This window comes from Bombyx mandarina, chromosome 19, assembly GCF_030267445.1.
Source record: "Bombyx mandarina strain Sakado chromosome 19, ASM3026744v2".
NCBI lineage: Eukaryota > Metazoa > Arthropoda > Insecta > Lepidoptera > Bombycidae > Bombyx > Bombyx mandarina.
Window position 1 is genome coordinate 5,430,812 of NC_143225.1, and position 15,846 is coordinate 5,446,657.

At 37.0% G+C, this 15,846-nt stretch overlaps 1 protein-coding gene across 1 annotated transcript; it reads left to right on the top strand.

The window, feature by feature from the left end:
• Positions 1-134: 134 nt before the first annotated feature.
• Positions 135-15,188, top strand: Mad1 (Mitotic arrest-deficient 1). Its single transcript, XM_028175434.2, has 14 exons — positions 135-404; positions 838-1,010; positions 1,426-1,614; positions 1,919-2,077; positions 2,205-2,399; positions 2,661-2,843; positions 4,538-4,711; positions 6,054-6,196; positions 8,160-8,323; positions 9,225-9,358; positions 10,638-10,715; positions 11,295-11,401; positions 11,910-12,008; positions 13,666-15,188. Exons 1-14 carry the CDS (start codon positions 263-265, stop codon positions 13,874-13,876), a joined length of 2,151 nt encoding a protein of 716 aa, XP_028031235.1. The 5' UTR covers positions 135-262; the 3' UTR covers positions 13,877-15,188.
• Positions 15,189-15,846: the final 658 nt, after the last annotated feature.

Here is a 15,846-nt window from a genome sequence, read left to right on the forward strand (position 1 = left end):
TCCATTTGCTCGTTAAATAGATGAAACGAATAAAAGTGATCTCTACAAATAAAGTGAGTCTATGAGTAGGCTGTATGAGCTTAGATCCCTTTACCTTTCTTATAAAGGAAAAATTGTACCAAAAAAAATGTCTATGAGTTGGTCATAGACAGATTTAAATGCTAATATTGTTACTTTTTAGCAAAATGACAAATATAATTTTATATTAAGATAACTTAAGATAAATCGAGAATATAAATTAAATGCTTCTCAATATAAGAAGATGGCTAAAGAAAGTGATATGTCATTATACAGCGATGTGCTTGAACCATTTCGTAGGGTCATAAACACTGAACCACCAAAAGACAAGTTATCGGCGTCTACAAATCTAAACTTTTCTGATAGTACTCAATCTATAAAAGAAGGTATAGTGAGAAATAATTTACTAACTATAAATGTTAGCACATTTGAGAGACATCTGGTACAATGTAAATTTAAGTTCAAGAAATACATTTAACCTAAAATTGAAAACAAGACGAGTGATCGTTGTTTTCATGTCTATTGTTCGCTGTTTTTCAATTTGTTGATTTTTTAAAATTTCTGTTTTCCAAGCGTAATCATTCGCGTGAGTTTGAAAAGATTGATTGAAAGGGATAGTTGAAAGGGATAGTTAAAAGGCAATGTATGTCCATCAGTCAGTCAGTCATTCAGTCTTAATAAAAATAATATCTCATAAATATTTCTGCCTCTGTTATTAACAACAGAATCACCATTAGTTAAGTTTGTCACCTTTTCAATAAACTGCAGACGTCCAGAAGTAAAATGTCAAAACTTAATAAGTTTATAAACATTAAATAGGCCTCTCCAATCTACTGACATTTGGTAAAAGAAAGTCGAGTATCGGTAGTGTAGATGATGTGACACCAGATAAGAGGCTTAGAAGAGACTCAAGTGGTAATGGAACCACAGCACCACCATCACCATGGGAAACAAAACGTTTGAAGATTGATCTGATTGCTGCAAAAGCACAGGTACAGTGTTTCATAAACTTATATTTTTTTTAAAGTTAGAACATAGTTTCAATGTAACATAAAAACAAAATCAAGAACGAAATGAAATCAAGAATAGATTTGTTGATTTTCATGTCAATTCCAATGGAAAAACACATATTCTTGAAAATAAAAACATATTGAAATGTGAAAAGTTATAATAGATGTTTTAATTTATTCCACATTTTCTACCGTAAATCATTCTAATATATCATGGTTATCTAAATGACTCTTTCAAGATGATATTAGTGCAAACAATTGGCCTTAAACTTAAGATATAAAAAAAAATGTGATTTTTTTCTTTCCAAAAGGTAGATTAGGCCATATTCGTCCGATGTGGTCAATTAATAACTTTATTACCTTTTATTAAAATTGTATTTCATTAATATAAATACAGATAACCAAATTAGAATCTAGAGTAAACCACCAGCATACTATACGTAAAGAGATGCAGATATTGTTTGAAGAAGAGAAGGCATCTCTTATAGAACAGCACAAGAGAGATGAAAGAGCTGTCAGTGATATGGAAGATAGGCTGCAGTTGATACGTAGGCGAGAACAAGAGTTAAAAGATGAGTTTAATACGGTAAGGTTTTCATTGATTCACATATAAAATTCGATTTGATAAAACAAGTAACAAACATGATCTCTATATAAGTTTATTAACAAAATATAAAAATCATTACTGCTGATTATAATTTACAATAATATTGATTAATTGAGTCAAATCAAAAGTACTGACTATTGTCAGATGAAAATTGACATGAATATTGTTACTATGAATTGCAATAACTATTATAATATTAAAATAACAAATTTATTTTCATCTGTAGGATAAATGATGATTATAATTTTTTACTTAAAAAAAATGAACTTGTTTTCATGCAAAGGCCGCCAAAGAGCATAAAGATCTTAAAGCAAATTGGGACAAAGAGAAGACGGATCTCCACAAACAAATAGCAGATCTCAAGGATAAATTATTGGAAGCTAATGTTAGTAATAAAGATCAAATATCAGAAATGAAAAAGGACATGGATGAATTGTTACAGGTATAAAATTAAATTAGTAATTTATATTGGTTTCAGTAAATTCCTTATATAATAAAATGGTGATTTATCTGAATAGTACATGTTCTATGATGATGACTATCAAACACAATGATTTTAACATCTGTAGGCTCTGGAAGGTGCACAGTCGGAAGTTGAAATGCTTAAAAAAGAACTAGTGAAGCAGACAAGTCGTGCCGAACAGTGCACTCAGTTGAAGAATCAACTGGAGAAACAGAACTTTGAATTCCAACAAGTGACCTCGAAATTAAAGGAGCTTGAATATGAAAGGGATTCTTATAAAGACTGGCAGACTCAGTCTAAGGTAAATGTTTCCAACTTACCAATAATCATTTCAAAGAGTGTAATGAGTAATCATTCCCATAATTTTGATTATGATTAAATTGCCTTTTATGACTGTTAGTCACATGAATGAATATCAATAATTTAACCTATTGATTAAAATTAATTCTATGTTTTAATAACCAAAAAAATGCTGAAAAATAATATGAAATGGAAAGAATATTTACAGCTTTTTATGAATATCACTTAGCGTTATAATTAAAAAGATTTATTTTCGGAATAGACAGCCCAAAAACGTCTTTGCAATATGGCCGAACTTGAAAAGGAGGTGACGCGTCTCCGAGCCAATGAGCGTTCGCTTCGTGATGCGATTTGTAATAAATTGTTGTTGGAGGAACAAGTTCATCAACTCACTTCCAGAGTTGAAGCTCTCCAACCTGTTCAACTGGAGTTGCATGAGGCTAAGGTAAATAAGTAAAGGATATCTTGAGATTTTGTAGCTTTGTTAGAAACATGCATATAACATAACATATTGCTAGATATAAGAATTCAAAAGGTTTAAAGGAGACATTGTTATATCTAAAAAAATTCACACATTTTATGGATACATGAATTATCAGTTTATCCTATGCTTTTTATCAAATTACTAGAATTTAACATAAACATTTTTCTAAAGTAATACTTATAATAGGTAACAAGAATATAAACGAATTTTTATAATTGTTCCCAATTTAAAGATAGACATTTTATTAAACTTCTACAATCGAAATTAATTTAAAAAAAAATATTCACATATTGCACGCCCCCGCCTGTTAGCTCGAAGCGGTAGCTTGACGTTATTTTTGTCACTGTCATCGCTAATGCTGACGTTCTTATACCACTGGCCACTGAATGTGGATTATGCCATTTTTTCTCAAACTTAAAAAATCACAAGATAAATCGCAGATATTACGAAAACTAAATAAGTAGGTACGAGATTGCTTTAAAATTCCCACCAGTAGTTTATCGAAACCAAAACTTTCTATTAGAAAAAAGTGAGATAAATTACGAAATTAAAAGAATAAACACGAAATTTATAAAAGTAGTAATTATGTATGTAGCCCGAAAAGTGTATGCTACGTGTGAATTAAAACGGTTTCGTTAAATAAGCAGGGGTGGCCAACTTGATTAGAACCAAGATCTTGACAATGACATTTCTTGACAATTTAATAAAACAATGTAGCTCAGTATACAAATAAGTATTATATTTTCTTTTATAAGAAAGATTAACATAAAGCTGAAATTATATAATAAAAGAGAAATACTGTGTGGAAGAGACGATAAATAGTGTGCCGTAATGGTCATTAACAATGAAGTCGTCGTGGCCTAACGGATAAGACGTCTGGTGCATTTGTGTTGAGCGATGCGTCGGTATTCGAATCTCAGACGGGTACAAATTTTTCTAATGAAATACGTACTTAACAAATGTTCACGATTAACTTCCACGGTGAAGGAATAAAACATCGTGTAATAAAAATCAAAAACCCGCAAAATTATAATTTGTGTAACTGGTGGTAGGACCTCTTGTGAGTCCGCGCAGGTGGGTACCACCACCCTGCCTATTTCTGCCATGAAGCAGTAATGCGTTTCGCTTTGAAGGGTGGGGCAGCCGTATAACTATACTTGAGACCTTAGAACTTTTATCTCAAGGTGGATGGCGCATTTACGTTGTGGATGTCCATGGGCTCCAGTAACCACTTAACACCAGGTGGGCTGTGAGCTCGTCCACCAACGTAAGCAATAAAAAAAAAATTATACAAGATGATGCGTGCAGCAATTGGTGATTACGTTGCGCAGTCTGTTCTATGTATTAATATTTTTTGTCTTGTCAGGATCGACCGGTCGATCGCGATTTACCGGTTGGCCAACGGCCCACTGAGTTTCTCGCCGGATCTTCTCAGTGGGTCGCGTTTCCGATCCGGTGGTAGATTCTGCGAAGCACGGCTCTTTCTAGGGTTCCTGTTAGCAACGTCATCAGGTTTGAGCCCCGTGAGCTCACCTACTAGTTAAGGTTATGCTGATATAGCCTCTCAAGGCTATCAGTTTAGGTAGGAAAAAAAAGGTTGGCCACTCCTGGTCTAAAGCATGTAAGTGTTCGCATTAACTATGTTTTCATTTCAGGTGAAGTTGTCGAGTGTCGAGTCTCAGTTGGAGTCGTGGATGAGTGCGGCGCGCGCGCACGGCGTGGAGTCCGCGGGCGCGCTGCGCGACGCGCTGGAGTCCGCGCTCGGAGCGCAAATCACCGCCACCGCGGACTCCACGCAGGCGCAGTCGGCACTCGCGCACCTCACCGAGGTAACCTCACCACCACTACCTCCTTTATAAAACTACTCACCATTTACTAATGTACTGTTCTATACTAACATAGGGCGTCCATTAATTACGTGAGACGTTTTTGAGAATTTTTTGACCCCCTCTTCCCCCTTGGTGAGATATCGTAGGATTTCTCTCAACTCCTCCCCCCCCCCTCCTCAAAGCTCACGCGAGATTTTGCATAACTTCTATTTCGACGGTTAATGTGTTGGATTATTGAGAAAATAAAACTTGCTCTATTAATTTTATTGAAGACTAGCAAAGACTAGTATTTGTGAATATTACCGTAATTTAAAATCACAATCATAAAATTAAATAATGAATATCAAACAAATATTAAGAAAAGATTTATTCCAATTCAGTCCATACGAAAAATACTATTTTCTCGATTTGGCCATTTTTTATTTTAGAAATAATTTTTCACGCAATTTTACACCGTTTTCTGCGAGAAATATAATTTCGTGATATTTGCCAAGAACTATTAACTGTTTAATATCTGTGAAAGTGCACAAATGTGGGAAAATGAAATAAAGCCGCTGGATGTTCTCGGGTTCCTCTAAAAAGGCCACTGAAAAAATCTCAGTAAATGACCATCATTTTACTAAGATTAGGTATATTTCATCCCATATCATCTCATTTCACTCCATATTATCATTTTTCATAAAAATAAAAAATTAAATTAAAATAAGATATGACTTAAAGGTCTTAGTTACCAGGTCATAAGATCCCATAAAAAAGCTATCATTAAACAATCCTACGCGAACCATGGAAGCATTATACGATAACTTAACTTTGTTAAAATTAAAGAGCAATATTAACGCCCAAACTCGTTCGGTTATTCATGTGTTGATAGTGTTTAACGAATTAAAAAGTGACCCGGATAAGATTTTTTTTTAATTTAAATAAATAAGGTTTTTTTTGTGTAAATAAATTGATTTAGATTTTATACACACCACTAGAAGTGTGAGCGAGAGATCCGATACGCCTATATGTGTGAGCGAGAGGTCTGGTAAAAATGATTTATGACTCAGTTCGCACGTTTGTAATGGCCCAAGTATAGGTATGTATGGGTTGTACTTTTGAATCTTTTGTCAAGGTACCCAAACAAGATATATGCATACATATCGATGGGTGAAAGGCCATTTAAAGTTTAATATTTTGAAAAATACCTTTTCAAAAACCGAATAGAGTAAACTTAATTGAAGTTCAATTAAAACATCGAACTGTTAATACTGATACAAAATAAAACGGACTTTTAATTACAAACATAAACGGCGCTTAAGCGAAATGTCGCATGCAAATTATGCATAATTATCCATTACAGGAAGTGGCGACATTGAAATACGAACGCGACAAGGCCACAGGAAAGTTGAATGATCTCACAACGGTACGCAAAAACCAGGAGAGTCTCATACACAGACTGCAGAAGCGATTGCTATTAGTTACTAGGGAAAGGGATAGTTATAGGTGAGTCGATAATAATATGTTTACTTGTATAAAATACACTGACATTCCGTTATCAGTAGTAAAAAAATAAACGCCCCATCGTAAATTTGCTAAAGCAAAAACTAGAAATGCGATATTATTTCGTAAAGCAGAAGTACAAGTGATGTGTGCCTATGACTTCCGGCAAAAATACCATAGACACGAAAATGTTTTTAAAATATATATATATATATATAAAAAAAATAGTCTTACACCCGTATCTTTAGTCGTTTACACGAGCTTAACTCGACTCAACTCAACCTCCAACGCGCGTTTTGGTATGATTAGTCGTAAAAATAAACTCCACTCAGACGTCCTTGGAAAAATTTCATAACCGGAGTAAAGTGAGCGAACTGTCATGTCAAGGTACGTCGCGACGTACCTTGAACGTTCCTCAAGGCTGGTTTTTTATCAATGTCCAAATAGTATGTGGACCGCAAATGGAAATATATGATATTGTTGTGCAATGGCCTGGATCTGTGCATGATTCCCGCATATTTTGATAATTTAATTTTGATAATATTTATTAATTAAGTAAATAGTTCGAGGTTAGACATTTGAAACTTTTTATTTTATTTACCTACATAAGAGTCATATTTTGCTTAGGGGCCATCCATAAAGTACGTCACACGTTAATGGGGAGGGAGGGTATCACCGAAGTGTGACATCGTGTGACAAGGGGCATGGGGGGGTCAATACTTTTGTGACGTCACATGTTAAAATTTAATAAAAGAGTGGATCCAAAGTCCATGGACACTCGATAATTAAGTTTTTTATCTTTAATTAATATAATTAATCGTTTATTATTTTCTAACTAGTCGTTTGTTTTTTCGGTTTTATGAAATGTTGGACTTTATGTTGATTTTATTAGATTATTATTTAATAAAAATAAGTAAAAAATGAAAATAGCTGTTTTCTCTCGATTATTTTTAAATACATACATAAATTTAAAAAATGTGTGACGTCACATCAGGAGGGGGAGGTTATAAAAATGTGACAACCTGTGACAAGGAGGGGGGGAGGGGTTCAAAAGTCCTAAAATTCGTGTGACGTACTTTATGGATGGCCCCTTACTACCTGATAAATAAAGTCAATGTGATTATAAGTTTTATTTATATAATAATAAACTGGTGGTTGTGGAAAAGCACTTCAACAACACGATGCAATCAAAATCACACAAAAGCGGCGAATAAAAATACAAAGCCGGATCCGAAATCTCAAATAATAATAGGTTAGAAAATAAATAATACACTTTCAGATTTACCGCACGCGCACATATTGACGAATAACTCAGCAACCAAAACATCAAACAAGTTCATCTAGTGTCAAACAGACAGCGGCAGCTTGACTTTGACATTAAACAATGACCATAGACTATAGAACTCTATGGGTTTGATGCTAGCTTGATCAAATTTTCATCATTATTACCTCACTCGAGGACAGTTGAGGAATATTGTAATGGTCGACTAAAAATACCAAACTCGAGTAAGTTTGGAGGGAATTCTCGAGCATCATCGGATGAGTTAAGAGTGGAGGACTATTTTACGAAACGTCTAAAGATACGGGCATTAAGCTACTAACTCGAAATTAAAATTAATGCGTTTGTTTGGATGGTTGGACCATCGTTATATATATGTACGATACAAATGAGAATTCCATTTTATGACTAGGGTGTGGCGGTATTCACGTTGCCATGTCTTTTTTTTTTATTGCCCATGTTGGCAGACGAGCACACGGCCCACCTGATGGTGAGTGGTTACCGTCGCCCATGGACTTCAGCAATGCCAGGGGCAGAGCCAAGCCGCTGCCTACCGAAAATCTATGGACTATTTTATCACTTTACCAATGAGTAGTGTAGTGTAGTAGAGTAATGTCTTCACTAAAGACGCGTGTACGATATTGTATGTGTTTTCATTTGATATAGCTTGAGTTATTCCATTCATAGACAACAACTAGACTGCTATGAGAAAGAGTTAACGGTGACACTGTGCGGGGAGGAGGGCGCCGGTAGCGTCGCCTTGTTGTCGGCGCGCGTACAGCAACTAGAGAAGAGCCTTCAGGGATACAGAGACCTGATTGCCGCTCACGATCCTCATGCGCATTCCAAAGGTGATGTTGAGTTTTTTTTTTTTTATTGCTTAGATGGGTGGACGAAATCATAGCCCACCTGGTGTTAACACTGGAGCCCATAGACATCTATAACGTAAATGCGCCACCCACCTTGAGATATGAGTTCTAAGATTTCAGTATAGTTGCAACGGGTGCCCCACCCTTCAAACCGAAACGCATTACTGCTTCACGGCGGAAATAGGCAAGGTGGTGGTACCTACCCGCGCGGACTTACAAGAGGTCCTACCACCAGTATGCTGTATCTGTATCTACGCTGTTTTACATTGTTCTAATGCAAAAAATATATATAAAAAACTACAGTAACTAATTATAATAGTCGTGCTATTGTGAATATGTATTGATGAGATGGCCCGTGGTCTTTACCAGGAAAACAGCTCCTAATTTTTACCATTAATGCATAATTTCGTTACGCGTGACGTCATTTGGGGCCAAATAAAAAAGGTGGAAATTTTTAATGTTACTCTGCTATACTGTGATCAGTCTTATATTACATCATGCATTAGGTTTTGTGTTAGTTTGTAGACAAAGTAGACATGAAGAATGATTAAAATTTTATATAATTTATTAAATGTTATTTTAATATATTATCGATTGAGTACACAATAGTAAACCTATTGTAACAGTAAACTTGTTTTTACGAGTCTCAATAATGCACTACCTGATGAGTTCATCACCCTATATTATATTATACTTATGTCTGAAGCTACAGAAGATATATATACTCCTAATAATAATTTTCTTTTAAAAAAATCTGTACGACTGAGTTTCAACAAAGCTTTACTTTTAATAGACTAAAACTGCGAAAATTTTTATTGGTTTAAAAAATATACCACGAGTGTGATTGAAAGCGTGTTGAATTAATTTTCGTTGGTATTTGCAGCTCTGGAGAGTCTCCGCAACGAAGTGACGCGATGGCGCGAGGAGGCGGAGGGCGCGCGGCGTGACGTCACCAAGCTGCGGACACAGCGCGACCTGCTCACCGCCAGCCTCGAGCGGATCGGTCCTCAGACGAAGGTAGCTGGGCTTTCTCCTTGTACACCAATTATTTTATTATTTTGTTTATGGGATTTTATGACCTGGTAACTAAGACCTTTAGGTCATGTCTTATTTAATTTATATTCTTATTTTTTGGGGTTGGGGTGTGTTGTGGGTTTTTATTGGTAAATCGCTTTTCTATTATCGAACAAGCTTGTCTATTATCTTACATAAAGTGCGGTACTCCCCGCAGTCTGCTTCGGTGATGAAGGCAACTCTATAGCTGATAAGCGACTGGTGTTAGTGGATCCGGCGTGGCAGCAAGACATTGTGTTAAGGCCAAAGGTGGCCTTAACACAATGTCTTGTAAAACACTGCATCCTGTTTTCGTTCCGTTCCGTTCCATTGGGGTCCAGAAAGCAAAGGACGAGAGAGTGTATTTGTGTGAGGACAAAAACAGTTATGCCCAAAAAAAAAATCCTGCGCCGATGACCATTTTCTGTTTAATGTTTACCGGATGCTGAAACTAAGTCCTCTAGCGATGGACAAAGGTAGAGAGGTCTCATACTGATGCTTATTGGACTTTGTCTGATGTCTGCACGGAGGCGGCATAGGGAGAGTGGTCGCTTCTGCATCGACTCGAAGTAACGGTGCAATTCGGGAGCACACTATGCGATGAAGCTGCTCTATTTAGAGAAGCACAGCTTCCCCCGCTCAGCCGGGGAGGGGGCTAGAAAAAGTGCCCTAAAGAAACGCTTGCTCCAGAGTTAAGGGGAGGTTTCCTCCAAAACTGCTATAGTTGCGAGAGAGCTCCAGCGCTATAATGTGGATATTGCTGCCCTGAGCGAAACCCATTTAGCTGACAAAGGAGAATTGACAGAGCGCGGTGGTGCTTACACGTTTTACTGGAAGGGCACACCGGCTACAGACCCAAGGCGCTCAGGGGTTGGGTTTGCAATTAAGACAATTAAAATAGAAGGCACCTTTAATTACAAAGATAAATGTCGCTTATTAGGCGAAATGTCGCTTAAACAAAATAGCCTTTACCTCTCGATATCATTTTTGTGTTAACATGTGGCATTAACAGTTCGATATTTTTAATTGAAATTCAATTAAAATAGTTCTATTCAAATAGCTGAAGAAGTTTTTTTTATTATGTTTATTCTTCAAAATTTAAATTTAAATGGCTCTCCGGTTAAGTTGCAAAAATGTCGCTTAAACTAAATAGTCTTTCACCCCTCGATGTCATGACTGGTCGCTGCACATCGATAACTTGAATAAATATTTAGTTTTTATATACACATCCATTGATTTCCAGGTGCTACACTTAACGAACAACCCCGCGGCCGAAGCACAAAAACAAATATCAAAAGAATTAGAAGCCGCCCAGGAAGAGGTGCGTAAATCGATTTTCACGTTTTCATTTTACATAGAAAAATACGAATATATGAAGCGATTATTCGAATAGCTTATGTACTGTCATGTTTACTGGTGGTAGGACGTCTTGTGAGTACGCACGGGTAGGTACCACCGCCCCGCCTATTTCTGCCTTGAAGCAGTAATGCGTTTCGGTTTGAAGGGTAGGGCAGTCGTTGTAACTATACTGAGACCTCAGAGCTCATATCTCAAGATGGGTGCCGGCATTTACTTTGTGGATGTCTATGTTGGAGTGATCATCTGGGTTTCTTATAATAAAGACGCAAATTTTCAAGGATAATTTTTATTCCAACGGCGATACACTTTTTGGTGTCCGTACTCATTGACGGCGCAAGAAGAAAATGGGCGAGCACACGAATGACGTTGACACATATTAGACGAGTGACAGCTGTCAGTTGGTATTAACATAAAGATGCGTTTAGGAATTATACAATTCTAACAGTCTATGGGCTCCAGTAACCACTTAACACAAGGTGGGCTGTGAGCTCGTCCACCCATCTATGCCTTTAAAAAAAATGTAGGTTCGTTTTGTCTTCAGATAAAGAAGTTGAAGGTTGCTCTACGCGAGGGAGGGGCTCAGGCGGACCCCGAGGAGTTGCAACAGATGCGACAGCAGTTGGAGAACAGTCGAATTAAGCTTAAGAGGTATTCAATTGTTTTAGTATTGTAGGCTTAATTCCTTTGAAATTAGGGTGAATGTCGAATGTATGCACCTGATCGAAACTTCATTGTCCCAGATAGACGTGAGTGAACACACAACACGTTCTGCAACCAGCTTTATCTGATTAACTATTGAAATATTGCAAGGAGAAGTGCACTGGATTTTTGTTTATTTAGACGTATTCTTCTATTTTCTCCCAGGACAGTGACACTAGAATAATTTTGATACTATTCAATATATATATATATGTATATCTAAAATGGTCATGTCCTGTTGATTTGTTTTTTTTTGCTAAAACCAATTACTTTAAGCTATAGGATACGTCTAAAATTACAATTATTTTGTAATCTATTCAAGCCAGCGTTTCTTCTCGACATAATAAATAAATTTAGATCATAATAGATTTTAGCGGTATCGTTTCGGAATATCAAATGGTAAAGTGGTATTTAGCTCCTCAATAGACCCGGAAAATAATGTTATTACATGTTTCAGAATGAAAGAAGAATTCACGTCTTCCGCTCAAGAATACAGAGACGTTTGTTACATGCTTTTAGGGTATAAAATTGATCGCACTGGGCATAAAAATTACAGGTAAGCTTAGTTTTGTTTAATCGTACAATAGTGCTGAGCTTATTTTACGATAATTACATAAAACTTGGTAAACGCGCATCAGATAGTGAACAAGAAATCTGTTCCGTAATCATGATGAATAATAATATTGTTTTGGTCGATTACCTTAAAGTCTGTGTGTACCGAAATCTCAGAACCATTCAGAGTATTCTTCAAATCAATTAACCAATAACTAAAACTTTATAATCTTATTGTTATTTTGATGAATTTACTTATTTAGATCCTATTTTAATACCTATTCCCACTTGCATTCCCACTTGCATGTGTGTGTGCTCATAACATTTTTTTTTCATTTCTCTGCGTTCAGTACATTCCTAATAATTTTTTTGTAAATCCGATATAGTTATCTGTAGATTGTATTACATTTACCTTTTAAATTTCACTTCTACAATGCTAGTCATCAAATAAAATCAATTAATCAATATTCTCGGTTTAACAATCCCGTTAGATTTATCCATGGGTTATGCCGTTAACACAGATGAGCTCGGGGTCGTGTAGGTCGAAAACGTTAAATAAACTATTTGTTCATTGTTTATTTAAAACCTTTGTTAGAATAATTCACGTGACGCGTTAACTTTATTTCCACAAATCGTCAGTGCACGATCAACAACCGCGTCACCCGGGTGCATTCATAATTTTGTAATGTTGTACTTTGGGAGGTGTTAAAGGAAAACGTCTTCTTGCGTGTATTCCATGTTTAATTATCATCTTAATCCTAGCTTACAATTATGAAGAAGCCTATGTTTCTGATTAGGGGGACATACGAGATTACACCTGTTAATTATGTTATATACTAATTGCTATGCTAATACTTTGCTATGCTATAATATATAACTATACCCACTTCAATTTTAACATTTCATTGATACATTTAATAGTTTAACAATAAACAATTTTATGCAACATAATCTTTGAATAACAAGCTCACACTGCACCCTACACTCCCTCTCTTCCCTGCTATTTATCCCACATGGTGGTGGGGTTAGCTTTTCTCCTCGACTTCGCTCTGTCTTCGACATCCTAGTCAGCAACATTGCATTCCCTTTTGTCCTTCAGCACTACATCCCTCCACCTTGTCTTGGGTCGACCTCTAGGTCTCCTACGTTGGAGGTCGAGCAGTAGTGCCAAATTTCCGACTTAGTCAGGTGGCTTCCTTTTTACGTGACCATACCATCTTAACTTACTCTCCTGCGTCTTGTCGGCGATGTCCCGTAGACCGAGGCTTCTATACGCGAACTCGTTGCGGATTTTATTGAGCTTGGTCAAACCGCACATCCACCTTAGAATCTATATTACAGCAATTTGAATGTTATGAACGTTCCGCTCCGGGTTGCCGCCCATGTTTCGCTGCCATACTTGTGGTAGGACCTCTTGTGAGTCCGCGAGTGTAGGTACCACCACTCTGCCTATTTCTGCCGTGATGCAGTAATGCGTTTCGGTTTGAAGAGCATGGGCAGCCGTTGTAACTATACTTGAGACCTTAGAACTTATATCTCAAGGTGGGTGGCGCAATTACGTTGTGGATGTCTATGGGCTCCAGTAACCGCTTAACACCAGGTGGCCTGGGTGCCCTACACCCATCTTTTTTTGTTTACTAAGTTTTTATCTTTTCGTTCAGGATATCGAATATGTACGCGGAGTCGTCCGAGGAATATTTGACGTTTACCCTGTGCGACGACGGCATCGAGATGGTCCACACCGACTACTCGGAGACTCTGGGCGATCTGCTGGACCTGCATCTGCACCAGCATCAGTCCATACCCTTGTTCCTCAGCGCTCTAACCATGGAGCTCTTTACGAAAACCACAATCCAACACGCGATCGAATAGATTTTTTTTATTAATATCAGTAATACCGTAGATTGGGGTGAATCGGGACCCTTTTCAAATCCAACACAATTTTTTTTCTTAGGGTTAATACCAATAAAATTGAGATTAATTTTTGTATACATAGTTCATTACAAAATATACACAAAAACTGAAAAAAAACTAGCTTGACCCGATTCACCTTGGCTTTGGGGTGAATCAGGTTACGTATGAGGACAATAGAGTTTTTCGATAGGGCTGGCACTATTTAGTTGTCAGGTAAGTACCTAACTTTAGGTAATTAACTTTTTAATATCTTTAATGAGTTAAAAAACTTTGATGACTAAATTAAACTATTTAATATTCGTAAACACTAAATAAAAGTCATTTTCAGTTCAACAAAGTTAAATCTAAAGTTCAACAAAGCTAAATCAAACAACTCAACAAAAGTATTGTGACATCCCAGATTTGTCCATATTCTAACTCTAGTCTCTATTCCTCCCAATCTACTGTCCGTTATTGTTTATTCTGTTTAGGAATTTCAATTTGCGCAGACTGTTAAAATGTAATGTACGTATGATTTAGAGTTTGTTTGTCAGAGCGTCAAGAAAGGATATATTGTGACCCCAAAATTCGATTTAAATACAAAATATGTAAGAAATGAATCATGTTATTTGTCAATTGTGTTAGCATGTATACGATAAATGTGCGGGATCACAACATCCTCAACAAACCGTTGAATTTTATTATTTTTAATGAATCCCACTATTTTGCCTGATGCGGAGGATAGCCGCCATTCAAATACCATTGTGACCTCACGACTTGTGAAGACCAATACAATGAGCTGGCTAATCCATCTGCGTCGGTAAACAAAAAAATCTTTGACATAGTAACATTATTGATGAAAATTGAGGTCTGTGTGTATGTACTTATCATTTCTATTATTATATAAACTATTCAGACCATCTCCGAGTTCCACTTTGTATTCTTTCTTTTTTTCACTAATTATAAATAGATAGTTATATGTACAAACAAAACGTTTCTGTGAACAAAATTGAATTTTTAAGTTAAAGTATTTATATTGACATCCCACATGCCCTAAATTGGGGCGAGTTATATTTTTAAAACTCGAAGTTACGTACTAAAAGTGTCTGTGGAACGTAATTTTATTTTATTGTCTTGAAACAAATTGGTTAAAACCATCAGGGCCAATGTCTGATAGAGAAAAACAGTACACTACATTCCTATGTGTGAATTACTTTTCAAAAACTGGACTTTAAGTAGGTAAATTGTATTTTGTACTTTATGGATTGCGAATTAAATGATCAGAAATAAAGTTTTTTATTCGTAATACATCATGCCTGCTGAGAGGGGAAAGGCCCGTTCACACAGACCGGCTCGTAGAGGAGACCAGATTTTTGTCACATTGGAAATAGAGTTCTGAGTAATTGTAGTAAAGTTTATTATTGCATGTGCACTTTTTTGTCATTAAGAATGCTTGAACGCGCTGCGTGTAAAATAATAAGGGCCGAGTCACACCGGAATGGCAGCGGCCGGCAGCGTCGCGGCGAGCACCTCCAGTGTGAAACAATTCTAAACTTTATCTATATACTTAAAAGATCAGTATCGCTTGAAAAGGTCCCGACACAGCCGCCGCCCGCCCGCGGTGAAGCGAACAGCCGCGCGCCGTGTGCGTCTTGTCGGTGGTACTGCCCGCGGCTGCCAGCGGCGACACAAGGCCGCTCGCGGCACCGCGGGCATAATGTATAATAACCAATTCCATCATGTTCACTCCTTACCGGTCACCGTTCTCGTCGAACCCGTCGTTTGCTACGAAGGGCTCGACGAGTAAATTAACCCATCGACATAGCCCACTGAGTTTCTCGCCGGATCTTCTCAGTGGGTCGCGTTTCCGATCCGGTGGTAGATTCTGCGAAGCACGGATCTTGCTAGGGTTCGTGTTAGCAACGTCGTCAGGTTTGAGCCCCGTGAGC

Excerpts from the sequence above, each read along its gene's own strand:
- Mad1 (XM_028175434.2), top strand. The coding sequence starts at position 263 with ATGGCTAAAGAAAGTGATATGTCATTATACAGCGATGTGCTTGAACCA. Across the intron at positions 4,712-6,053 it reads CACTCGCGCACCTCACCGAG|GAAGTGGCGACATTGAAATA; the intron begins GTAACCTCACCA and ends TATCCATTACAG. Across the intron at positions 6,197-8,159 it reads AGGGAAAGGGATAGTTATAG|ACAACAACTAGACTGCTATG; the intron begins GTGAGTCGATAA and ends TTCCATTCATAG.